At 33.5% G+C, this 27,508-nt stretch overlaps 1 protein-coding gene across 4 annotated transcripts in view; it reads left to right on the top strand.

Annotated features, from left to right (window-relative positions):
* The window catches only part of LOC126814560 (core-binding factor subunit beta), a 46,154-nt gene that overhangs the window by 10,819 nt on the left and 7,827 nt on the right, over window positions 1–27,508 (top strand). Inside the window, exons 5-6 of one of the 4 annotated variants that reach the window (XM_050539806.1) lie at window positions 3,564–3,683; window positions 6,460–6,569. In XM_050539806.1, coding sequence (XP_050395763.1) covers window positions 3,564–3,683; window positions 6,460–6,569 — 230 coding nt within the window. Of the gene's footprint in view, window positions 1–3,563; window positions 4,973–6,459; window positions 6,570–27,508 lie in introns of those variants that run through there. The other 3 variants (XM_050539809.1, XM_050539808.1, XM_050539807.1) reach the window with 3 other exon arrangements.

The following is a 27,508-nucleotide window of genomic DNA, read 5'->3' as shown; positions in this document are numbered from 1 at the left end:
TACACCACTTGTCTAGCCAGTCTACTGCCCCTCAATTTATTAACACTGCATATGTAAATCAAGAAAACCAGACTTAAATATCTAAGAATAGTTATTAACATAAGCCATTTACTTAGTTACTCACAAACAAATTTACTAAAAACATTACTTTTGTTTCTTGTCTCACATATTTGTTCAACCTGACTCTGGTATGTTAAAAAAAATATAAATTCCTCAAAGTTATAAAACTTTTAGCCTTGTGTCAAGTGTTAAATTGATTTGTATTTTATAATAAAGATATTTAACTATCTTAGATGAAAGATATTAATTATGTTAAATTTTAAGCCATCCCACAACGAATTAGATACAATTTTCACATTCCTTGAATTCTGTAATAATAAAACATCACAAAGGAAGGGTTGTGGGGATATAAATTTGAATTCATTTGAAAAGAAACAAAATCTTTATTTAATACAAAAAGATTCCGGAAAGTACAGATTTAAGTAACACAAACTTTGTAATGTTACGAAGAAGAACCATAAAGGTTATGAAATATTTTTATGCTTGAAACATACAGTGTTTGAAAAATATTATTAATTCAGTATAATAAGCTTTTACATAAAACAAAAATTGATAAAGGAAATACTTTGGTAGCTCACAGTATACATCTTTTGATAATGTACAGGCCTACTAGGGCATAATTCTTAATAAGTGCAGAATCAGAATCTCTAAAAACCCTCATTTGTCTTTTGTGTTCACTTCACTTGATTGAAAAAAAATAACAACAATGGTTGCTTGGCATGACAGATTATTATTCCGTTAGTCTTGGAACCATGATTTTAATTTTGGCTTGAATTGAAAGGTTAAATGTAAATGTTGTCATAAGTGAAAGGTTTGGCAAGTCAGGACTATGTGGCTTGTGGTCACAGGCGGCATTCCTTTACACATTTTAAAGAAATCCATTTTGGTATTGCAGAATATAAATTTAAGTTTAAAGTACAATGTAAGACTTGTAGTCAAAATAATTTATAAAATACCCGATTCTGGTAAGAAATTGATTAAACACAGTTATCTCCATGTTCATATGGCAGGTGTCCCCTAAAATAATTAAATAAAACTACCCTCATAAAAACTTTTTTCTGTTCTTTGGACTGCTAAAAAACAAGCTGTTTGTTTCCCTTTGTTATAATCTTTTGTGTCTAGAGGAAGAAAAGTAGGAAAAGGCATCAAATTTGAAATGAGGAATTTAAAGCATTATATAAGTTGGCCAATTACATTTACATGAAATGAAGTATTACACTAATTAAAGTTGACACTTTGTTGAAGACATTATAATATTCATGTTTCAAGTTCATCTTTGAAATGAATTATGGTTTTCTAGTCCAATTATTTTTTAATGCCACATGCAAGTTTTTGGTAAATATGGCAAAAAATATTGATTAGTTTAGATTGGGAACATGGCTAGGTTTTCAGTTCAATCTTTCTGTTATATAGCTTAACATCAGAGTGTTATAGGCGTTCACTAGAAGGAATTAAGGAAATTGTTCCATTATTGTCTTTATATCGTAAAATCATATAGACTGGGAGAGGCATTTAGTCAACTTTATTCACAATGCTAATGACTGAATTCACCCTTTTCTATTCTTCTTTTAAGAAGAAGCTTTGTGAAGGCATATGTTAGAGTTTTTTTAACATCATAAGGTAAAGATGTTATCTATCTCGTGTCAAGTAATTTTCAACCACTTCATGCCAGTAACTATAAGATTAATGATTTTATTCCTAGTTTTGAGTTGCTAGAGTAGTAATCAGACTCTACAAAAACCACAGGGCATATGGCTGATTACTAATGAAGTTAAATTTTAATTGCCACAGTTTAAAATGTTGAGCGTCATAATTGCAGAAATTAAATCAGTTCAGAAGAATATTAGACGTTTTGAAAAAAGTTGAGGCAAAATTAATGAGCTCTTTTGGTATGAAAAGCTGAACAAAAGTTTCATCTTGATTCTTTACAGACTTGCAACATGTCACAAAGTTTTACTTTTTTTCTCCGCCTCAGATTTTTCCCTCCAAATTGAAAGAGATTGGAAGCAGTTCAAACATAAAGAGTATATTTATGCAAAAAGCTGTTTGCTAATGAGTGGTTTTGTCAAGTTTTAATAATATCTGTAAGAGTAACAGATTTGAACCAAGAGGTGGTATTGTGCTCTAAGCATGTTGATGTGTCAAAACTCTGTCTAAGTTTTCAATCTAACTCCCCCCAAAAGCCACAATTAGTTGCTACAATGAAAGCTAGGAATTAATGTTCATTTTTTTGTCTCACACCCTTAATGCCATGCAATATTTTATTTTAATATTGCAAGATTAATAAGAGTGAGCAATAAGGCTGACAGATGTGTTGGGTAACCACTTTGCTCCCCTGCTTCTAATGTTATATGGAATCAGAGGGACACATCTAACCTTCTATTTCTATAGGTACATGTGTGAGCTCTTCTATAATCTGTTAATTAAGCCATATGTTACTTTTGGGGCCCATTTTCAACATGTAATATAGTGTATGGCAGTAGGTTAGGGGATCTTGTGTGCATAGGATGTATATGGTGATGGGTAACACACTACCCCTCTTACCTCACTCTCTCAATTACTTGTGCATTTTGACCTTGGCATCCCCCATCTGGCAAGTTAGTTTGCAAAAACTGTTTAAGACAATGGAAACAAAGAAGTTTTTGGAAGCAGCATGGAGATACAGCAAACATTTTACATGATACACACTCTTAGCAACACATGTGAGCTCTTAGTGCCTGTCAGATGGTTGTTGGCCTCCCCATCTCTCACCCTAGTCATAGGTTGGCTTTTCCAAAACAAGAAAATTAAACTTTTGCCAAACAATGGGAACAAAAAGACAAAGAAAAAAATCAATAGCTGACTACTAAAGTTGGTATAGCTCAGCTGCCATGTCTCTGATCACCTTTAATACAGGCATCATGTAATCTGTATTGCAAGTGGCCTGCTCAAAACCATATGCACCTTTGCTATAAGGCTTGCAGATTCATTATAAAAACCAAACCAATTAAAAATTGCTTTGTTGCTTGAGAAAGCATAGCAGCTGATGATATTTTTCTCATTTTTTTCCTTCATTCATGTGCCACACCCCAGGGTTATGTCTTTGTGGAACCCCATGTTGGAAAAATCAGCTGCCCCACCTTCATACTTAATCATTCCAGTTTGCACATCTAATTTGCTCATTGCTTTTTTGTTTAATTACATGAAAAAGCCCAGGTGCCAGGCTGTAGCATTGAAAAAAAGACCTGTGAACGTTGGTTCCTGAAATTAGGGTGCTTATAACTGTTTTTGTCCACAATGACTCGCACTCATGCAACCCCTGTGATCTGAGCAGTGGGTCTACACATGTTCTGCACCTGGATAAAACTGCTGTATGACTACCGTTAATCACAAATGTCATCAAGAGACAAAAACAACCTTGCTTTATACAGAATTCATAAATTAAAATGTACTTTTGATTCTGTAGGACCAAAGTTTTTGCCTGCAGATGTTGCTTTTAATGAACGCATGGTCTCTATTTTCAGGTGGAACAAACGCTTCTCAGAGAACAGATTGAACAATATAATCGCCGTCTGCGTGAATTTGAGGAAAGGCAACGACAATACCGCCAAGATCAAGACAGGCAGGCAGAATCAGAAGCTGAGGTAGTAGAAGCTTTGTTGTGCATTTCTGAAACACAAACCCCAATAACAACACAAAGCTCATAAATGTTCAGAAAGAGTCTTGCAGACCATCATGGTCCATGTCTAATCTGAGTGTAGTCAATAGCATAAACTTTTCTCAGATGGCATACTTTATGTTGTTAACAAGTTTCAACTTTACATACAACTAACTAATGTCTGCTACCATAATAAAGGTTACAATTGTCTCATCATGGCTATTCTGGGATACATATATATATATATGTATCTAAGCCTAAGCACACTGAGCAACTTTATGCTTGCAAGGTTAAAAGCAACTTTCCAAGTAGTTCATCTGATGTTGACCTAATTTTGAGGAGTTTGGTTGCTGTTATGCATGGCTCTCTTGCATGTTAATTTTTTGCATAACTTGCTTCTTGAGAGAGAATAATTTTGTTTTGTTTACATGTTTTTATTATTGTATTTTGATAATGTTTTGTTTTATTTCCTTTAATTGATAAATATTTTTTATGATTTAATGATCCATAATTTGAAACCTTGAAGAGTCAGATCCAGATCAGTTGTTTTGTTGACATTATATCTTCTTCAGCTTCACTTCTGCAAAATCCTTCAGAGTGAATGTGGTCAAGCACTGTGATTATTGTATGGCAACATCAACCCAGATGTATATGCAAATTAGATCATTTAGCTGAACAATTATTTTTTTAGTGTTACCTTAGTGAAACACATGATTTACGGTATAACAAATTGTTATAACTACCATACTATGAAACTTTTTGTGATATGAGTTATGGGCTGTAAATATTAAAGCATTGGGAGGGCTTTTGTCTGTTACTTAACCATAAAGTATATTTTATTTAAAAGGATCATATCATTACCGAGTCTAATTATTAAAAATTGACAGAGCAAGAATAAAGTTTATATAAATATATTACTGAGACACTTGATCGAATCCTATATGATTAGATTATCAGGGAGAGTAAGGTCTAGTCAGGTGAAGGGGGTCGGGGTGGGGGTATATTTTACCACTTGTTCAGAGTTATAACAATCACATTAATTTGTTTTTTTCTTAATTTATAATCAAAATCAAATTGTTGTCACTCTTAATGTATGTAGGTACTTTACAGTATTCTGGAACATTGAACCATTTTCTAAGCAATTGTGTATTATATAACCTAGAGATATATACTATTTAAGACAGATTTACATTATTTTTCTATTTTGATTTATGATAAATTCTATAGATGTTCTCTTCCTTTTGTTTTTGTTTATTAAAATGTTTATTATCTTTATTAGTGTTTATGTTGTTTTACTTTATTCTTGTAGTAGTATGTAGAAATGTGTTTTGATTTTCTTGTATGTTTAGCCATGTGTTCTGAAAAGTTTTGAAAGTTCTGCCAACTATCACTTATGTCATTCCTTGAATAGCAACAAGCTGCTACACACATTCTTTCAAAAAATCAATAATTTAGCTGCCTTAGAGTTACCTGCCCCTTCTGGAACTTGATTCAGCAATAGGAAGTCAATTAAAAAGTCATGTGACTTGGCTCCAAATTTAAAGACACCTTGCATCTGTGTGAATTGTTACAATAGGGGTATGCAGGGTACATACACTTAAAGTGTTACCTTATGCAATCCCTGACATAATGCTCATTACAAGTCCTATAATCCCAATAACATCTATGGTTTTTATGTGTTAAATTGATGTTGGTAGTATAGTTGAATAAATTGGTGTAAAATGTTATCTTTTATCAAATGTTTTATGAATGGAGAGAGAGTTGTTTACTTTTTCGTGGATAAGTAAATTGAATAGTGAGACCTGACTTTTAACAAGTTAACATTTAAACTCCAATATATAAAAAAACACATACATCATTCACATAACACACAGACCAGACAAACATTCAGTTTTTGTCTTTTTAAATACGATTTAAACAAAGTAACTTTGAGAAAGAAATAGGAATAACATATATTAAATTAAAATAGAGGCTTACTGTTATGAATTGAAGTAAAGTCCTTTCTATACACCAAGCTGCTATTCAACAAGATTTTGTACATCTGGAGAAATAAAACCAATATTAAATTTTATTGAATCGTGGAGATGCTATTGAATTGAAAATAATATTAATAAAATATGGAGTTGTTCAAAAGGTTGAAATGTCTAAATTAGGGACTAGGATCATGATACAACACATTTGATCTTATTTTGTCTGGTATAGTATACTGGAGTTTCAGAACCATTTCTCTGAACTTAATAATACATTTTAATTTTGGTTGAATAGAAAACCGTTTCTTTATTTCTTGGTTCACTAACTTGAATTCATAATATTTTTTTTTCTTACTTAATCCTTTTCCTGATTACCACAAATGGTCCTGTTATAAAAAAATCTTCGTGTGGTGTTGTGTTTTCTTTGTCATTTAATATTATTTGTGGACTATGATTAGTTTATTTTATATCATATTTTTTTTATATCATTGATGTTTTATCCTGCAGTGGGTGTGAAATAATGATTACTATTCCCTTCTTTGTATTGATCGTGTCTGTCTGATGTTTTGTTCGTCCATTTTGTTGAAATGTTTTCAGTTCCCTTGTCATGGTTTTAATTTTTTTCTTTTTCATTACTTATATTATTTTAAGAATACTTTTGTAAAGCTCTTGGATTTCAAAACTGTTGAATTTTTAAAAATTGGATTTATTATTAATAGTTTATCGTAGGGTAAAAGGTGTCTTTTTCTTCGATAATGTTAGCCTGATACTATATTCTGTCTCATTTGACAGGTCAAAAAGGCGAATGTTAGGCCAATGTCACAGAAAGATGACTTTTACCCAACACACACTGATAGACCATTTGTGCACAAGAAATTCTCAGCAACTGCTTATTTAGAAAAGTAAGAAATCTATCTCTTCTTTTTTGTATAATTTGTTTTTATAGATTAAGACCTGTTATTCTTTCTTTGGTTTATATTCTCATCCAACACATTGCACCGATAATGAAAAAAAATGAAAACAATCAAATAACCTATTTTAGTATTGAGTAGATTTTTAGCTCCATTCCATTCTTTCGTTGTTTTTCTACACATGAAATGTGTTTATGTTTTATTAAATTGTTTTAAATAGTTAAGTTATCTAAAAAATTTTCTCCCAGTTCACAAAAAAGATGATGGATAAAATAAATAAAATAGAAATGAAAAACCCTAGTTTAATTTATCATTTACAATTGATTAATTATGATTTGATTTGTCATATAATAATAATTTTAAAAATAAACAGTAATGTTTCTTAGAATATCATAGTAAAATAATAAACTTGTTATTAAAAGACAGTCTTAGAATACCGATTTCTGTACGAACAATAAGATGCTTGGCTTACAGATGGATAAAAGTTTAGGATTAAATATTTGCTGGTAGATTAAAAACTTTGATTATAATGAATCCTCTAAAAACGAGGTTCTTTCCTTTGCCTATCCCTTCTCATTAATTTTGTTGTCAAAGGAATTATGTTACAGTAATTCATATGGACAGACTTAACCCCTTGTCCCATCCCAAGTTCTGAGATAAAACAGTAATTCAACACTAGTTTGATGGCCATAATACCCCAAACAATGGTCCGAGCATTGCCAGTGATAAACACCTAACAATAAGACTGTCCATACTATTCATCCCCTCTCTTTACTTAAGAATATTACAATCAGCCAAAGTTGTTGATTTTTTGTGTGATGAGTGCGGATCATGGACAGCAGAATCGCCAGGCGTGTCTGGGGACCCAAGTTCCAAGCCCCGAAGCTATTTCTTTATGTTGTTTCAAGCCTGGCCACTAATTGAGCTTTTCTTCAAGGAAGGGTTAATCTTTGTGACCTGGCTTACCCCAAAGGCCACATATGATTAGGAATTAAAATGAAAATTTATTTCTTATTGTTGTTTAATATGAAACTTTGACCTGAGGTGTAAAAAAGATTTCATGTTATAAATGTTCCATCATGGTTTAAAGGATTAAAACACAGGAAGAGATAGGGCAGCTGGCCATAAATTCACCTCTTCAATTGGTCATCCCAATTTTGAGCAGGGCCAGTTTATGAAGCTTCTATTGTTGTAGACGACTGGATTCACTTTAGAAAATGAAGTAGATGGGATTATCTAATGTTGTCAGCTATTGCTCGTAACTTCATTCATGTATGAAGTGTTATTTTAATATTTTCAATGGTTTTATTGTCCGACTTAATTATAGATTGTGAATATTGTAGTCCATTTATTAAGATTATTTTCTGATATAATAATCACAGGACTTAATAGTAACAATAGACCTTTGAACATTTGTTTTTTCAAGAAAGGGTTTCGAGAGACTGGCCTAATGTTAGCTTGGACAATGCTTTTTAGTGTGGTTGATCCCCACATAATGCACATCGTATTTTATTGTGGCATATTGTGGTATGCGAACTGTGAAATGTGAGGATTAGTAGACCAGTTGAAGACATTTTTATTCATTGTGTATGACAGAATATTAAGACAGCTTATCTTTGAAACAAATCCAAAGAATCTGCGCTTAGGACAACGCTCAATTGGACAAAAAACTCACCACAATGGCCATGAGGCATGAGTTTTGACAATCTATTTGAAGTCCTTAATCCACTTGTCCATCCAAGAAAATCCTTTTCCTGTAATGATAATAAAAACATCTGGATAAAGTTATTAGAACAAAATGTCCAAGTCCCTCTGTGATAATGGGAAAACCTAGCTGGCTACCTCAAGGTTAATTCATCGTTTTGTAGGCTAAGGTGGCAATTGTTTTTTTAAAGTCCATGGGGTCTTGCTTTGCAAGTCTCTTCACATCCATTTACATCTGTTCCTCAACTTAACCTCTGTTGTTAGCCAGAAATACGGTCTGAATAAAGTACATGAATAGCATTTCTACTGGTGATTAATAGGCTAATACTGTGGACGTTTTCAATGTCTAAAAATGACTGATTGACAGTGATAGGGTTTGTTACATGAGGATCTTGTCATAACACTGGTTTAGAATAAGTGTCACTCGTTGTTAGTCTTAATTTGTCACACAGATTGTTCTCTGGTAACAAGAAAGTAAAACTATTGTCAAATATCCAATGACAAAAATTAAAAACATGTCTTTTCTCCCCTGTCCTCTCCAGATCTAAAAAGATTTAAAATAAAGGACTTGAATTTGATAATTGAGAATGTCCACCTGTACTGACACATGACAAAATCCCAGAGATTTTGGCCTTTGGTGAACTTAAGTTGACAGGACACTTGAGCTCTTCAGTTTTTCTCTTTTATCTCTGTGTTGTAATTACCACACAAGAATAAAGAGAAAACTTTGTAGGGAGTCCCAATTTGTAAGCTGAAGGCCTACCTCGTGTTCTAATTAATAAAGTGACTAAAAGCAGTGATGAATAATTTATGGGTGAATGCCTGTAATAATTGTACCTCTTTTTCAATGTTTGGTTGTCTTTAATGTTTTCCCTTTCTTTACATCATAGTCAGGGCTTAGAACATTTATTGAGAAAACCCTCATGTTGAGTACCCTAGTACAAATATTTACAAATGAAAGCGATACTTGATATAACTATTGACTCTATGGGATAATAAAAATTGATGTATTTTTTATTCACTTTCCAAGTTCTTATATTCATGATATTGTTAGAGAAATATTTTTATATTCATAATCAGGTTTCACGCCCGGGGGTCGTTTTTTTGCTCTATAATAAAGTTGATTGATTTACTACTCTCGGATAAAGCATTAAAAAGTTAAAAACCTTTGCTAACAGTGTGATAGGTTAAAGTTATAAAATAATTTTGCCTGCTTATCATATGTTGAATTTTGAAAAAAGAATATTTTCACTAAATTTTATTTTCTCTATTTGATTAAATCTATTCATCTAATTTTTTTTATAGCAGTTTTCAGTCAAATGCATTTACAACATATTTTAACATGAAATATTTTAAATTTAACTGCAATATAATTTTGGTGGTCAAGCTGGATTCAAATTTTATAGGCAGATGTACATTGTAGCCCAAGGGGGACTTAAACCTGCAGGCCAGCAACCTAGATCTCTATTTTCTTGTATTCCTTTCCATGTTCCCTTTCAATAGCTGAGGTTCAATTAAGGTTACAGAATAGAAGTTCCCTAATGAGCGGAGCAAAAGACCGAAAGGGATTAAAAAGACAGACATGACCTCTAATGTTTAACTCCGAATTAAGTTTCATTGTCCCTAGAATTACGAGTAAATCTTTGACGCATGTCTTAATGCCAAAGTAGCTCGTTCAAACGTGGGGTCATCAAAAAGTCTCTAAACTGACGTGTGTCCACGGGTAAGGGGCTCAGTGTCGCATGTCAGTTGAAGGCGTTTGATAGAAGAGATAAGAGAAGACATCAGCGGATCGACCCCATGCAAATACAATATATTTAATATAAACTATTGTTGTCCATCATGGACATCATGCGTCAGCTTGAATTTAATCCACTCCTGTGAAATATGAACGACTGTCGTTTGCTTTCTTATGAGGTGTGAAGTCATGGACTATATCCTCTTACAGGGGTCAATATAAAGACTTATAGCTATATCCTCCCGGACCTATTGTTACGGGTGTTTTACTGGACAAAGACATATAAACGTCTGATAATTGTTTTCATACAACTATTGTGACATATGAACCAACACAATTATGATCAAGTAACATTGACCTTAGGCATTTTGTTTATATCTAAACAACTGAATTGATACTCATTAAAATTCTAAAATATTAAAGATACATTATGGGAGATTTGATAGTGAGTTGGCAGTTCTCACTGTAATTGTTAAAAACTAGATAATGTAAAGGCAATTTGCTGAAAATTTCATTCAAATTGATCCACTATGAACCGAGAACTAAGCGATTGAAATTTCTGCCTAGCCTCGATCATCATTACTAAAGTCATTACGATAAACAGCATAGTGTCGATTATCCATTTAATCGGGAAATAAAGTTATGCAGTAAATCGGCTCATAATCCACAAAAGATCACAGGCTAGCCATGCCATCTAGAGTTGATTATGGTCTGGATAGGTTAATTAATGTCTAATTAATAATTTAGATAACATGTCAGGCCTAAAGAAAGACCTGCAATAGACAGATTTAGCTCTTGCATAATGTAGGTTTAAAATAGAGAAATTTGAATAATTACTAAAAATATGTCTTCGCTCTTAATGATTCTTATGATTATGATGTAAAGTGTTATTATGATCAAATTATGGTTAAACAAAACAGTTTGGTTATTACTAATAATATTGATAATGATATTTAGTTAATTTTCCGATTCATTAGACATGGTCTTAACAAAAAGTGCTATGAATACTAATTAACTTTAAGAGAGTCTTTAGAATTGGTATCAATAAGTGGTGTTAACTAATTGCTCAGCATGATGAAATTTGTTTGTAGGATATTAAGTTATTTAAGTAGCCTTAAACTGAAGAAATAATTACGAACAGACTTATTTTATGAGGTTGGTAATTTTTGTCAAAGGTTAAATGGGGCTATTTTGTCCTCTCATGAAATCAAGAACATTTTGTAAGTAGCCAGTAAGCTACCTCAAGGTTTGTCCGCTTCTGGAGTAGGGTCTGTCACTGGCAATCTAAATTTCTATGAAAAGTGATTTTGCTGTTTTTAAAAGCAAGTGGGGCTAATTTATTTACAATGGGTGAAGTGAGTCATAGAGTTATATCAGATTTAAACCAAAACCACAACAATTGATACTATCTAGCCACAGATGAATGAAAGTGTACATGTGACAAAGAGTTAAAAATCTCATTTTTTTTATTCATTTCTGTTTTATTTTTCAGTGTGTAAGTAATAAATTGGGTGATAGAAAAATGATATGAATGCTCTTTCTAGTTGAATGTGTCACATAATTAGATTGAAGAGTGATCAAATTACATTTAGCATAATTTTTGTAGTGTTACCTTGAACTAAATGATTTTTTTTTTAATAATAGCCTAATTAATGGTCGACCCTAGCCATTGTTACAAATGATCGTTTAGAGTGTCTTGTTATTTAATCTTCCAATTAACATTTTAGAGATTTTGATTTACTTTCCTATTAGCCAATCTTCTATTCTTTTATTTTGTCTAATCACATTTATAAAAATTAATTACAGTTTAACTCTCATGTTTTTGCGGATAGGGTGCAGGTGTCGAGTTCAAGGGACCTAATTTATCTTCTTGTTTTTGTCAAACGGTAATGGAATTAGTAAATAAAGATTATTTAAAATATTATTGATAGAAAAAGTAGGAAAGAATTATTCATTGTAAAGGTTTCATTACTTCAAAATAAAATTATAAAAGTGTAGATAAATTGATTTATTAAATGATTTTGTATAAAAAGAATTGATTACTGGTATTGAAAAGAATAAATATTGTGTAAGGATGTCTTTTTATATGTTAAGAACAGCAACAGGAAAATATAAAGTAAAATTAATTCGGTTATTCTGTGTGAAGACTATTTGCTCATTTTAATGAGATTTCAATAGAAAATTTTGTTTCTTGTTTTGATTGACAGATAAATAGTGGTGCAAGGGGTATCTTGTGCTGCCAAACATTGTCTTATTATAATATCTAATACAGTATGCTTTGTCATTACTAAGATTCATATACAAAATAATCTGAAGGGCAGCCTAAGGGGCTAGGGGCAATCAGTAGTGTCTTTCAATTTCTGAAAGCTTTAAAGTGGCTTGTGTGAATAGACACCATAAAATATTAAACTTCATTAAACGACAATGAAGGGTCGAACACAAAAACTTGTAACTTGCCCCACAAAAGACTTGTGAAATATTGTTGAAATTTGACCCAGAAAGAAATATTAAAATGAGTAAAAAATACATTTCATTCATTTATGGATAAAAAACCCCCCTTGTTATGAAGTTTCAAGATTTGTTCAATACAATGGTTTATGTGCTAAGCTGACGGGTCAACTTATATTAAGTGATTTATTGTTATTACACAATCAACATGAATGTTGTCACTTTGCAACTAATAGACTACACTCCAGCATTATTTTCTATTGCCATGAAGGGCAAAGTTTGAGCAAATTTTGTTTAGCTTAGCAGTGGAAGCAATTGATAATGCTTTGATGTATTGTGTGTATGTTTTCTTTGGATAGTGAAAATTGTTGTGCGAGAGGCGTTTAATTAGTGGTAGAATCTGGCAAGCTCAACTTAATTCCCACAATATGAGTGACTATAGTGTAGCCGATTAGCTCAGATGATGTGTTTTGAAAATTGGGTGAAATAAGATTACAATGGTTGAGGAGTTGTCAAAGATCCCCGACAATCCACCTGCTTAGTTTTACCGTATACTATTATATCTCCTTTATTATTTTCTACCATTTTTCACAAGAACAAAGTTTTACTGACGTGTTGTCATACTGCCACATGTAATATACAAGAAATTTGACCCACTACATTCATGACCAGTCGCTCATCCTCGCTGATCATGTTGTTCTGTTCAGGCGTTTTTTACCTCGACAAATGAATATTTTGATTTGTAAATGGTCCTTCTTCCACGCTTGGCCGAACCCACGTGTCATAGAGCGCTAGATGGCTGTCATCGCCACCCTCTTAAAATCACCATCACATTAATTCTTCTCTTGCCTGCATTATAGGACGGTTGTATTGTTAGAGCACGTGTGCCCCAATTACTTGGCACACTTATCCTTATATTCACAGTTTGAAGCTTGTGTTTAATCATTAATCTTCTTGTATTCTACCTTTATTTTCAACCCTTGTGATTCCGATCACTCGGCCATGAATAATATTGGATGCTTACATTGGTCCAACACCTCAAGGCCCTATGTCACTTCAATTTACTCAACTCTTGTTCAGTGTTCAGTGAGGCTTAAAGTACTAATAACAACTGAGATGACAAGAGCATCAGCCAAGCTTGGTCTGGACTATAGCCCTGACTAAAAGGTGTTAAGTAGGTTGCAGCCAAGCGAAATATATTGTTTCGTTGAATGCAATAATTAAAAGGTTAACTTCTCTGACATAAAAAAAAACTGTGTGTTAAGTTTAATCTGTTGGAGTGACTGGAGGTTATAATGATAGATTTATCATAGATGATTCACAGAATAATGTATTTTTTGTTTCTGAATATTTCATTGTTTTCTTCATCTTAATTGAGTTTTGTTTGTGTTAAGTAGTTCTTTTTTTATAGCTCTGTGCAAACAGACGTGTAGTTTTAACAACTTGAAATCACTTTTGACATTATAATACATGAACCTATAAAAACAACAGGTTAAAAAGCCAGACATAGACACACCAAGATGTGGAACATGACAGTAGCACAACTTCTACATATATTGCAAATATTTATTTAAGGGATTTACAAATATTTTTTTTTGAAAATTTCTCTCTGAATGTTGAAGCAGCATTTATGTTATTAACAGGTACATGTTAATTATATAAGTTACCCACTTTCTTTATCTTATTATTAATAAGTTTACTGGTTAAACTCTAAACATGTAGAAAGTACACATGTAATTAAAGGAACTGTACCAGATAGACTTTAGTGAGTAAAACTGATTGATTCAGGGTGAAAGACTCCTGCTAATGTACAACTACCTAAAACTTTGTGATGCTTTTTCAAAGAACGGGCAACTCTCATTTTCCATGTTATTTATTAGTCGAAATTGATTATCATTGCACTCATATAATTGAAGTATTAAATTTACATGTAGATTCACTTTTGTTTAAGGTGTTAACTGAAATTTGAGACTTTCCCCTTTAAGTTATTGACTATTTAGTGTCGAATATAGCCAGTTGTTAAATAAATAAAAAATGTAAACATGTTTACCCCTTTAAAGTGAAGTTCTATTTAGATATGTTAACTTGTGGAAATTAATTTTAGAAACTTTTATACTTTTGTCAATATTATAGTTAGAGAGATATAAATACATGTAGGCCTATATTGTAAACTGGCCTACAGTCCTTGTATTATATTAGGTATATCTAATGATAATGTACTAATTTAACCAATTTTTGGACTGGACTGAAGGGACGGGAATCAGATTTTTGGCAGAGTTTTCTATAATGATTGAGATTCCACATGCATCATCAACTGACATGACCTACCGTCTCATGTTAGAGACTACCATAATATATACTTTGTGTGTGAAATAGCTTTATTTAACCATTACATTTTGTTAGTAATGGTTTATATAGCAGCCCGTCTGGACAGTGAAACCCAACAATGCACATCAGGTACAATCCTATGATCGCATGGTTAAATTAGAATAAAACAAAATATTAATAATATGTCGGGACTGTAGACAGTATAGAATATATATTGAATTAAAACACATATAGGCTGTTACACCCACTTGGACAATATTTGAATGATGTCACTTTGACTTGACTTGATTCGCTTCATATATTAGGTGACCAGTACTTTCTACTTTTCTATGTTCAAACTGTATGTACTGTACTGACACATAAAACATGTCATCTTTATTGTGCCAAGCTAAACTGGCTTACATATTTCTGCAATCTTAAACCACGTGCAATTTGAACATGAAAAGGGGCAAATAAACCTGTTCAATTGTAGAAGCTTGTTAACAATTTTTGGTTGGGGTCTGAGACATAAGAAGGATTATCTCTGCTTAAGGATGGTGTTAAAATCACGGATATGAAAATCATGGATATGATAGGATATTATACATGTATAGATTACATATTTGTGTCCGCTTTATAATTAGTATCTTTAGCTACATTTAGTATTATTTCATGGTCAATTACTGTGCGAAAAATTAACTGGTTAAGGTTAAACAGACTTGCCTAAACTCTGTATGAATGCTTGATTTTACCAAAACTTTTAAATATGGTTTAAGTTTTGGAATATGCTTATACACATGGGTTGAAAGAAACCAGTCATTCTTAATATTTCAAAGTATTTTGTCTTGGAAGTAAACTGAGCTAGAAGTTGCCATTAACTTAAGATTTTGAATGATGTTATCCCAGCTTTGACTTGGAAATTTTTTAATACATAATTTAATATGGTGTAGGGTGTTGTAATGTTTAACATATTGTAAGACTAAATAATCTAGACAACACCTGTTAAACACCCACTGCTCCAGTGGTTGCACATTAAGTGTTTTCTCTTATGCGTAGGTATGTGGCTTTGTCATAATATAATCCCAACTTGCACGAACATGAAATGAAGAGGTATTTTTTTTTTTTAAATGCATTTTCTTACCGCCTTGGTAATGTTTGCTTGAGAGTGAATTAAATGAAGTGTGAAAATAGATTAAGTAGGATAGGCTTAAACCTACTGAACAGACATATCATATTCCACAGGAGTGCCTCAATGCTGGGGGTCCTATCTAAACTGGCCTTTGACTAATAACCTCCAAATTTTAAGGCCAAAGTTGAAAAAGGAGTGGTATGATTGGTATTTCTGGGTCAAGTAACTGCATGTTTAATCTTTACTACTACATATATTATCAGTCTCAATTTTCTGAGACCTACAATATCATAAATTAAAGAATTAAAAAAACACAACATAAATCCAAAATCTTTATTAAAGGGAATTAATAGTGACTACTTTGTCAGAAAATATGAAAATGTTTTCAATGAAAACTTGATTAAAAAGAATATATATTTTATAACATTTTTTTTTTTAAAAAAAAGAGACTAGTAAAAAATGTTATTCAAAATATGGTTATGCATTGAAGGTATAAATAAGTATAAACACTGTTTGTAAATAATATTAATATTTATGACGTCAAAGACTGATGTATAATTACTACTAGCAGACTTCAGTTGACATGTCATCCACATAAAAAGTAAATAAAAGACATCAAATTGTTGATTTGATTGACGTCATATTTTAATATCTTTTGGACGTTTGACCGACAGCATGTTATGACAGTGACAATTTAATTGCAACATGCTTGAATGTTTTAAATATTGCAGTGAGTTATTACATCCTGTGATGTGTTGTTACTGTATCATTTTATTACTTTTACACAGTAGAATTATTATATGAATTCAAAAATAGGTTTGTACGGTTGTTGTCTTTCCTGTAGACTTGTTTTGCTCTACTTCCTGCTAGACATTTTACATGCCCAGATTTAAATGTGGTTGTATATTGTTGTCAATCCTCTGCGTTAGAATTATGGCCCTTGATCACTTTGAAAAGTTGTCATGAAATGATGACGCCTAATGATTTTCAACTATTTCTGATAATTTTTTCCAGAATTATTGACCCAAACCCCTAAAGATATCATTGAATTGCCTGTGAAGTTATACAAAGTGTTCATGGTAATGAGATGAGGAACCTGATGATCACTTTTTGAGTTATTGCCTCTCACCAAGTAAATCTGATTGATTTTCGATAAATCTTAACAGCTAAAGTTATCATTTGATTAACGATAATGTTTTAGATATTAAATGTTATAACAAGGAAGAACTGATAATTACTTCCTGGAATGGTACTCTTGATCAGTTTTAGTGTATTGTAAAGGCTCTCATTACTTACAAAAGAATATCTATATGAGATTCTTTGTGGACTGCTCGGATGACTTAGCTGCTGTGGGTGGGTTATTTCATTGCCTGGCAAACTATCTTTATTCAAGAAGTGCATGTCCAGTGCCTTACCACTCATCATTTTTATATGCCCACATTGAAATGTGGTCGTATATTGTCGTCAGTCTGGTTAAAGTTAATGTCTGATTGACTTTAAATTTATACACAGTGTTTAAGGTCATGAGATGAAGAAACCTATTGATTTTCAACAATTTCCGATAATTACTCCCAGAGTTATGGCCCATGATCACTTTGAAAAATCTTGTTGACCCTATTGAGGCTAAAGTTAATATCTGATTGACTTGAAAGTTATACACAGTATTTAAGGTCATGAGACGATTGCCGATAATCATTGCCAGAGTTATGACAGCTATATAGAGTCATGCATTTTTGTGTCTGAATTCCTGGCTGTTGTTATTTATGTCCATGAACAGACAGCCATTGATTACTACCCAGTATGTCTTTATCAGACTTCTAATATTTATAAGCTACACCACATACACTTTCAACATTTTGGCTAATTTGGTCAAAGTATAAATCTGACACTTCTACACTTAAGGAAAATGTCAATTTTTTCCCCTTTAGTTTGAGACAAATATTTAACTAAATTCTTGACAGTGTCTTAATTTTATTTTTGTCTGAGAATAGTTATAGTCTTGTGGTTCCCACCTCGTGATATACACCATCCATATTAAGCCAAAAGTTTTGACAGCTTGCAATGCCACACAATATATATAGATATATAATGACTTCTAATTACGCATTACAAGTAAATGAGGAAAATATATAATATGTAAAATTTTATAAAAAATATAACAAAGAAACCTCACAGCATTGAGTATCAGAAGATCCTTTGTTTCAGAATAGGTAAAAATTATTTTAATATCAATACAACAATTCCACTGTTAAGATGGAAAAAACAAAAACAATTAGTAATAGTCCCGATTGTAAAATATGAACCTAGTTTGTAGTTTGTAAAATATGAACCTTGTAATTGTCCTGTTTGTAAAATATGAACCTGGTAGTTGTCAGGTTTGTAAAATATGAACCTAGTAATTGACCCATCTGTAAAATATGAACCTAGTAATTGACCTTGTATCAAGTGTGGTTATGTTTATTATAATTGTATCAACAAACTGTCCAATTCTTAATTCATAGTAATTGCTTGGAAATATTTGACTACCGTACTGTAGAATTGTTATTATTATACAAACACTAGTAATGTAATCCATTTGAATATATACTATTCAAAAAAAGTAGGGGATATTTGATTTTGGGGGCATAATACTAAAATATGCAAATGACTACGAAAAAAGTCACTATAGAACCTAACAGAAGAAACATTTCCAGTTACATGTGACGCCCAAACGCACCAATAGCTACCGCATGGAATGCAGGTGATGCTTGGGATCATCATGGGGGTTCAACCCAAGATTTGCACGACTCTGACTTTGAATGTTACAGTCATTGTGGCATTGAATTCCAGGGTGGAAACATCAGTTTAATTGTTTTAGTGACCAGAAAACAAATTTTGATATGCGTCGGCTTACCCAAAATGAAAGGTTACGTGCCCTTGGCATGCTACAGACCGGCACAACACAGGCGGTTGTGGCGCGGACGATGAATGTTTCTCAGTCTGTCATAAGCAGGCTATGGTCCAGATACCGTGATACACAATCTGTACAGGACAGACCACGCTCAGGTCGACCAAGGGCGACAACTCAAGCCCAGGATCGATTTATCCGTACCTTGGCCTTGAGAAATCGTGTCATCACAGCAAATCAGATCAGCGCTCGTCTTCAAACAGACACTGGTGTGAGAGTGAGTGGCCAGACGATTCGGAATCGACTGCATAGGGGTCACCTTCGCGCCCGACGTCCTCGCGTGATCCCTTGTTTGAGAGATCATCACATTCAGGCAAGACGTCGTTGGTGTAGGGATCGTCAACACTGGGATAATCGACGCTGGAGCAATGTGATGTTTTCAGATGAGTCAAGGTTCACTGTTGATTTTTTGGACAGACGTAGGAGGGTGTGGCGTCGTCAAAACGAGCGCTTCCAAGACGTTAACGTCATCATACATGATCGATTTGGGGGTGGTTCTGTTATGGTGTGGGGAGGCATCACTGTTGCTGGAAGAACGGCTTTACATGTTGTTGCAGGGCGTGTTACAGGCCAGTACTACCGGGACAACATCTTGGCAGTCCATGTTGTGCCGTTCGCACGACGTCATGGCCGCCGTTTCATCTTCCAGGATGACAACGCAAGATGTCACAGGGCCAGGATCGTTACAGGTTACCTCCAACAACAGAACATCACCACATTACCTTGGCCAGCACTGAGTCCTGACCTCTCCCCCATCGAGCATGTCTGGGACATGCTTGGACAGAGGTTACGTCAACGTCAACAACGTCCTGCCAATGTCCAAGAACTTGCTGCTGCGTTGCAACAGGAATGGGACAATCTGGATCAAAATGACCTTAGACGTCTCATTAGGAGTATGCCACGTCGGATCAATGCTTGTTTGGCAAACAGAGGAGGATTTACCCGTTACTGACTTGGTTGTGATGCTGTGGTAACTTTGCTGTTTGACCCCGGGTATCATTTTACCCTTATAATGGTCAGTCTGTGCCTTACTTAGTCTAACGATCATTTGGAATAAATCGATGAATGTGAACTTCATTTCATTTTGTCATTTGTTTCTTCGTCAGTTTCATTAGGTGACTTTAATAACACTTAAAAATCAAATATCCCCTACTTTTTTTGAATAGTATATATAAAGTTAGTAATTTATTTCTGTAGTAACAAATGATGATGAGATGACCAGGTGGGTTACATGTATATGCCTGTAATCAGTTAACAAACTATTAGGTGTTAAAAGTAATCTTACTCCTACATGTGACTGAAACCACATGTTACAAGAATGTTACATTTAACTGTCATCTTACGTCAGTCAACCCAGTGTAGGCGTAGTTATCTCTTTTATCTTAATTATACATTTTTTTTAACCTTTTAGTTTTAAAATGTGACATTTAAGAAAGTCATCAAATTAGGGTGTTGTGGTAGACTGTAGGTCAATAAATGCATGTTGAATTGAAAACAAAATCTGAATTTCAAAGTGTTGACTGTCAACATTGCCAGGTTGTTTTTAACAAATAGATATCAGTTGACAGGCCATGATATTCTTACATTACCACAGATATAATTAGAACTACAACTAAAAATTTAAGTGAAGAATAAAAAAAAAAACAAGTAGAAAGTCTGACACTTGAATCCGATTGTAAATATATTCTCTAGAAATGACATTTGTTCACTTAGTGATTACAAGAGACATTCTGTTATGTTCATTTCCACATAGGTGATATCACAGACAATCTGTTATTAGTTAATTGTTAACATTTAATAAGAAAACACAGAATGATTAGATCAAACTATACCAGAAAACACACAATGATTGGATCAAACTTTACCAGAAAACACACAATGATTGGATACCAGAAAATACACAATGATTGGATCAAATTATACCAGAAAATACATAATGAATGGATCAAACAATACCTATTTTTATTTCCATCAAAAGATCTCTTTACTTGATTTTTTTGAAATACATATTTGCAAATATTCATCAGCCTCCCACCGCCCCTGTTGTTGGGTAAAAAATATTATTAACAGTTAATTTATTTCTACAAAAAATGACACTGTAAATGTTCTAAAAATAATTTGACCTAGCTAATTGTAAATCCTGAAAATTATGAAAAATGCAGAATGAAATAAATCTCATTATGGCTCGTGAATTTAGCCGCATTCAGTTTCGTTAATTGAAATGATATCTCATGTGATGTGCAAATACATTACATGAAGAAACCATGTATTTAAAGACAGCTGGCAGTTGAATGTAAAATGTAAATAGTTTTATTTATGTGAATGGTTCCTGCCTACTACTTATATGGTATCTGTTATTTTTACCATACACATATCAATATGACTTCTTTTTGATAGAGAAACCCTTATAATAAAGGATACATTGTGCTGGTCACTCATACATGGCACAGGTTTCTTTATCAACAACCCACACTTATACTGATTTATGAACACAACTTGTTTTAAATATAAGATCCCTGTCAAATGACTTTTGTGTTCTGGTGTAGGCAGAGATGGAATTCTTATAGGTGAAAATGTTGTGTTTTTGATCAGCCCTTCAGTTAATAGGTTTTTTTTCCACAATTTTTTAAAACCTGGGTGGATAAAAAAAGACCCCCCATTTTCCTCTCTTCCTGGTTCTGCTCTTTATGGTCAAACGTCTCGATTTATTTCTGTTTTTTACATGACTATCCCCTCCGATTTGCTTTTGTAGTTTAAACAAGCATACTGTAAGGAGGTTATTCCTTATATCCCAAGGATGATCTCTATTGTTTTTGGTGCATGCCCGACCCCCAGGGGCAGAGCCACGTCCATTTCTTGTATTTGTTTATCGTCTAAAGGCCCATTTCTTAATGTATCATCTTGAAACTTTGCATACTTATTTTTTATATCCTAAGGAACATCGCTATTGTTTGTGGTGCATGCCCAACCCCCAGGGGCATAACCACACCATTTTCTTTTGTGAGTCTCTGTATTGCCTACAGGCCACAATTCTTAATCGATTGTCTTGAAAATCTTTCATACTTATTCCTTATACCCTAAGGATGATAGCTATTATTTTTGGAGCATGCCCGACTCCCAGGGGCAGAACCACACCCATTTCTTGTATTTGTGTGTCATCTACTGGCTGCATTTCTTAACTTATCATCTTGACATTTTGGATTCTTATTTTTTATACCCTAAGGAACATCCCTATTGTTTGTAGAGCATGCCCAACCCCCAGAGGCAGAGCCATGCCCATTTTCTTTTTGTGTGTCTGTGTGTTGCCTACAGGCCACGATTCCTAATGGATCGTCTTGGAACTTGGCATATGTATTCCTTATAGCCTAAGGACGACAACTGTATGTCTCGACCCCCAGGGGTAGAGCCACACCCGATTTTTGTGTTTATCGTATACAGGCTGGAATTCTAAATGGATCATATTGGAACTGCATATTTATTCCTTATACCGTAAAGACAGCAACTATTTACTTTGGTGCATGACCCCTTTTTTGTTAATATTTAGTCTGTAAATTTGGCAAAACAAACCCAACGCCTAGACTTTTTTGCCTCTTGTCATATTACAATCATTGCAGACATTTCATTCTCTTCATTTTAAAAAGTACCATATCAATGAAAACAGGAATGTGGACATATATTGCAGCGTTTAGCGATGCTCTTGTTTATATAGAAATAAGCAGAAACATTTATATTTTGTGCTTATATTGATATATTTGAGAATAATTAATGTGTGGTAATATCTGATTTATTTTATGGTATACCTGATAAATAAATATCATTATAAGAAGTCTAGTATCCATTGTTTTAATAAAGTAATTAAAGGTGTCTGCTCTCACATCAAAATTTTACCAGTTGGTCAGTTTATCATGTTCTTCTTTTATCTCAAATTATTTTTATAATTTTAAACAAATATTGAAGTGTTTTAACATGTCAGGTAAATTAACCAACTAGTCTATTTCACTGACAGTAAATCATGACTTGCAAATCTGACCAAAATGAGAGCCCCTTTTTTAATCCCTTATTTTAATTTTCACTACTTTATTGGTCTGCTAATACATATTGATATTGTCAGTAGCTGTGTCTCAAACATCAAACATAAAGAAAAAACAGCTTTGTGTAGTTTCTCGGGGTAATACTTGGCCTTGAGATTAAGGGATGGGGCATTTTGGGGAGATTTATAGCCAATTTCTAAACTCCTGAATCATTCATATGACAGGAAAGGTGAAGAATGTCTTAAGTAAGATAGTTAACTTTAAATTGTTGTTGAGTTGTATTAAATGTTATAGACAAACAAACACACACTGCCATTGACAGCTCTTTCCGTCTGATGTTAAAGTAAAATTTGTTGACAAATATTGAATGACTTGAAAAATAGATCACACATGCAGGTGTGTATATATACGGGTATGTACATGTAGTTGAAGCCTGAAGGTGCCAGAGTCCAGGTTAAATATAGAGTTTTAAGACCACATCCAGTCAAAAGTACTTTAATTTAAAGATGCATTATGCAAAACTAAACATGACTGTTACTGGTCGTTTTTCTGGATTCAAATGCTATATATCGGTGAATTATTATTAAGACATTTATTCACATGACAAGATTGACAAGCCCATAATCAATGGGCAAGATATTGAATCGATTAGAACATTCGCACCATGTAATGATTTAAAGTTAAAATGGATAATCAAGACTTTGATTATTATCGTACTTGAGAATCGGGACTATTTACTCTATATCTTGTCAATACTTCAAACTGAAATTTTAACAAATTTATTTTTCATTATCTATTTATGAACCATTATAGCAAGAACTACCAGCTCTTTAATTCTTGAAAAGGCAGGGGACTATTAAGATGGATTCGTCCGTCTGTCTGTCCATCCCACTGTTTGGGACACAATAACTCTTCTTCTAATTGAGCTAGAAATGAAATGAAATGAAATGGGGTTTAATGTCCTACTGTTCTGCTTCGAACTGGGCTAATGAAGACAGGCATACGCCATACAGTGTGCTATGAGGGAAATTTTGCCCGGACAGCGGCACTACGGCCTACTCTTATATCGAATTCCAACTGTCAAGGGATCTTTTACGGGCACGCCAATGTGTACACGGGACCTCGGTTTTTCGTCCCATCCGAACAACTAGACAGCTGTCCTTGTCAGGCCCTCCATCCTGCATCACTGACAAGGGGGAACCACGCCGGATAATCTGGATGAATTTTCTTGGCCAATGCCGGGATCGAAAACACCCGACCTCCAGGCTAGCGAGCCAGTGTCTTACCCACTTAGCCATGTTCAAACTTGAATTACGTGTTTATTGGCTCAATGCCCTTGATGGAGTTCGAAGATGAGCATTTTATGTTTAGGGTAAGCAAAGATGAGCAATTTGATTGGTTGATGCTTTGGGACACGATAACTTTAGTTCTAATTAAGTGAGAGTGATGAGACTTTGTGTATAGTTTCATCACATCAATACCTTGACAAGTTCGATAATGAGCATTTTCTGCTCGGGATTGGCTGAGACTTTGGAACACAATAACTCTCTCTTTCGAATTGAGCTAGAACGTGCAAACTTGGTGTAGGTGTTTATTAGGTCAATGCATTGATGGAGTTAGAAGATGAGCATTTTCTGCTTAGCGTAAGCAGAGATAAGAATTTGATTGGTTGAGCTTTGGGACACGATAACTTTAGTTCTAATTAAGTGAGAGTGGGGACACTTGGTGTATAGTTTTATCACATCAATACCTTCACTAAGTTCCATAATAAGCATTTTCTGCTTAGGATAAGCAGAGCGATAAGCAATTTGATTTGTCGAGACTTTGGAACACAATAACTCTCCTTCTAGTTGAGGTAGAATGTTCAAACTTGGTGTAGGCATTCATTAGGTGAATGCGTTGATGGAGTTCGATGATAAATATTGTCTGCTTAAGGTAAGCAGAGATAAGCAATCTGATTGGTTGATGCTTTGGGCCAATAACTTTGGTTTTAATTAAGTGAAAGTGATGAAACTGCGAGTATAGATTCATTATATCATTACCTTGACTAAGTTTGATGATGAGAATATTCTGCTTAGGCTGAGGATCGATAAGCAATTTGATTGGTCAAGACTTTGAAACATAACAACTCTGCTTTTAATTGAGGTAGAATGTTTAAACTTGATATTGATGTTCATTAGGTGAATGTCTTGACTAAGTTCAATGATTAACATTTCAAGCTAAAGCTTAACAGAGCTAAGCAATTTTATTGGTCAATGCTTTGGGACCAGATAACTTTGATTCTATCTGATAGAGAGTGATGAAACTTGGTGTATAGTTGATAATCGGTTTGATTGCTTGATACTTTTGAAAAAAAAAATGTGATTAATTAATATGTGTCATCTATTTATTTTGGGATTTCGGCGGGGACATCACTGTTGGCTTGTTCATCTTTAAAATAAACCATTTTCACTGGAAAATTGTTCAAATTGAACAATTATTCTTTCTGCATGTGTCTTAAACAAAAAAGTAGTATGGTAATTACTCTGTCCATTCTTCATGAAGGTTTCTTTTATTCTTGGATGTACTTAATTAGGTAACAACAACCGTCTTTACATAAAAATTGTACATATTTTTCTACCTTGATATATAGCGACCAGACTTGTTTTACCTTTGATAATTTCACTGGCTTTTTATGTAATATTTACCTAGATGAAACCTTTAACAAGACATGTTAAGATCAGTTGTACCTAAGGTTGCACTTCTGTTATGACATATAAGATAATAATAATAACTAGAACTGCATAGCAGTATTGAACTGGCTTTCAGGAAGCAGGCAGGAAGAGTGGCATATGATAGCCCATTCATCGAGCTATCCGGTGACATACAACAGAGAAATTTGGGTTTTTTCAAATTGTTGGATATATTTTCAACTACTTCCTGTTTACGGGATAGTTTTAACAAGTGGTTTGGGCACTTAACTTCCTGTACCAGAAGTTTCAGAAACATCCATTGAGCAGTTTTGAAAAAAAAAGAAAAATAGAAGAGCATTTTCCGAAATTTAACGATTTTTTGACTTTTTTTTAAAGCTTAAGGCCCTTTTTGAACAACTTATTTCAATTTCTTTCTTTTACTTTTGAATTCACATCCTAGACCACCAATAGGACTCAAAGTAACAGAAGTTTCAGAAAAGAAATAAGTGTAGTTTTTGGGATAAAAGTCTCGCTATAGGATCCAAGTAGGGAAATAGTAGATTTTGGGCGTCCCATAATTTATTTCCTAACCATCGAATTTGTATCATTTGGATGTCATAATAGTCCATTATTTGTTTATAGTTGTTTTGATCTGGTGACATCTGACGTAGAAAACACATTTTGGCAAGAGCACAAATTTTTGTTCTTTTTTTCATTTTTTGGACTACTCCCGGTATACGGATCATGGTGGGGTAAGTTTGGGCACTTGACTGGTAGCAGGGCTCTATAATGATGTGTTATATTATGTGATCAGATGAATTCCCTCTGAGATATATTGTATGTTCAAAAATGCCAAAAATCCATATGATATCAGCCATATCTCACTATGGACAGATACCCAACGCATAAAACAAATCAACACATTAAATTTAATTAAATCGATACTTTTATTTTTATATGCCCAAATTGTGTGTTTTTTCTAAATATCAGACATTATTTCAGCTACCTCCAGTTTGCTATAAGCAAAGGTTTGGGCATATGACTTCATGTTCCAGAAGTTTCAGATACATCGATTGGGGCATTTCAGAATAAAGGGGTTTAAAAAATTTGAAAATTAAAGGGCGATAATTCTGAATGAAACATATATTACTGGAATCGGATTGACTTCGTTATCCAAAAATGTAGGTCAAACCTGTTATTAATTTCCGGACGTAATTGACAGCGTTGAAGGTTCAAAATTTCGAAATATTTAACTGCCATCTTTTAGACCCTCGGACAGGCTATTCAAAAATATAATTCTTTTCAGAATAGCTAAAGAACTTTTGAAGCTATGGCTGACTTCTGGTTTTCGAACATTCAGGCACTTCCGTTCTTTTTAGAACTTTTGGAATTATTTTATGCAATAATGGTGGCATATACCTATTGAGAGATTGTAACACTTAATCAATATCTGAAGCAGACGTTTTTTTCTGGATTAAGTTTCAGGAAGTGTATGGTGATCCACTGGTGTAATTTTTGCAGACATGATTCTATTGCTTCCGTTGATGTTTACTGAGACTTTGAATCAAAGTTGATGTATAGTTGCGAGTCGTCGGCAAATAAATGTGCATCTAATCCATATTTGGCAGTGATTCTAGTCACATGTTTGGTGAAGATGATAAAAAGACAGGTTGTAAGAGATTTGTTGATTATTTGACACAAAATTGGAAGAAACAGTTCCGATGCTTCTTCAAAAGATATATTGGTAGGGATCTCGAGCTCACATGTTCCAGACGCAATGATTGGTTTCAGATCCGATTCACTGAACGTTCCAGAGTTGAGGTTGATGCGACAGACTCGTTTTTGACATTTTCAGCTTTTGTGTTTGGCTTTGAAATTATATCGAGTCTGATTTTAGCAAGTTTATCATTAATATAGCGGACAAATTTTTCTGCATGTTCTTTTTTTGAACTAT

Source organism: Patella vulgata, chromosome 3 (assembly GCF_932274485.2).
Source record: "Patella vulgata chromosome 3, xgPatVulg1.2, whole genome shotgun sequence".
NCBI classification, from domain to species: Eukaryota; Metazoa; Mollusca; class Gastropoda; family Patellidae; genus Patella; species Patella vulgata.
This window is presented reverse-complemented; position numbering and strand designations above follow the sequence as displayed.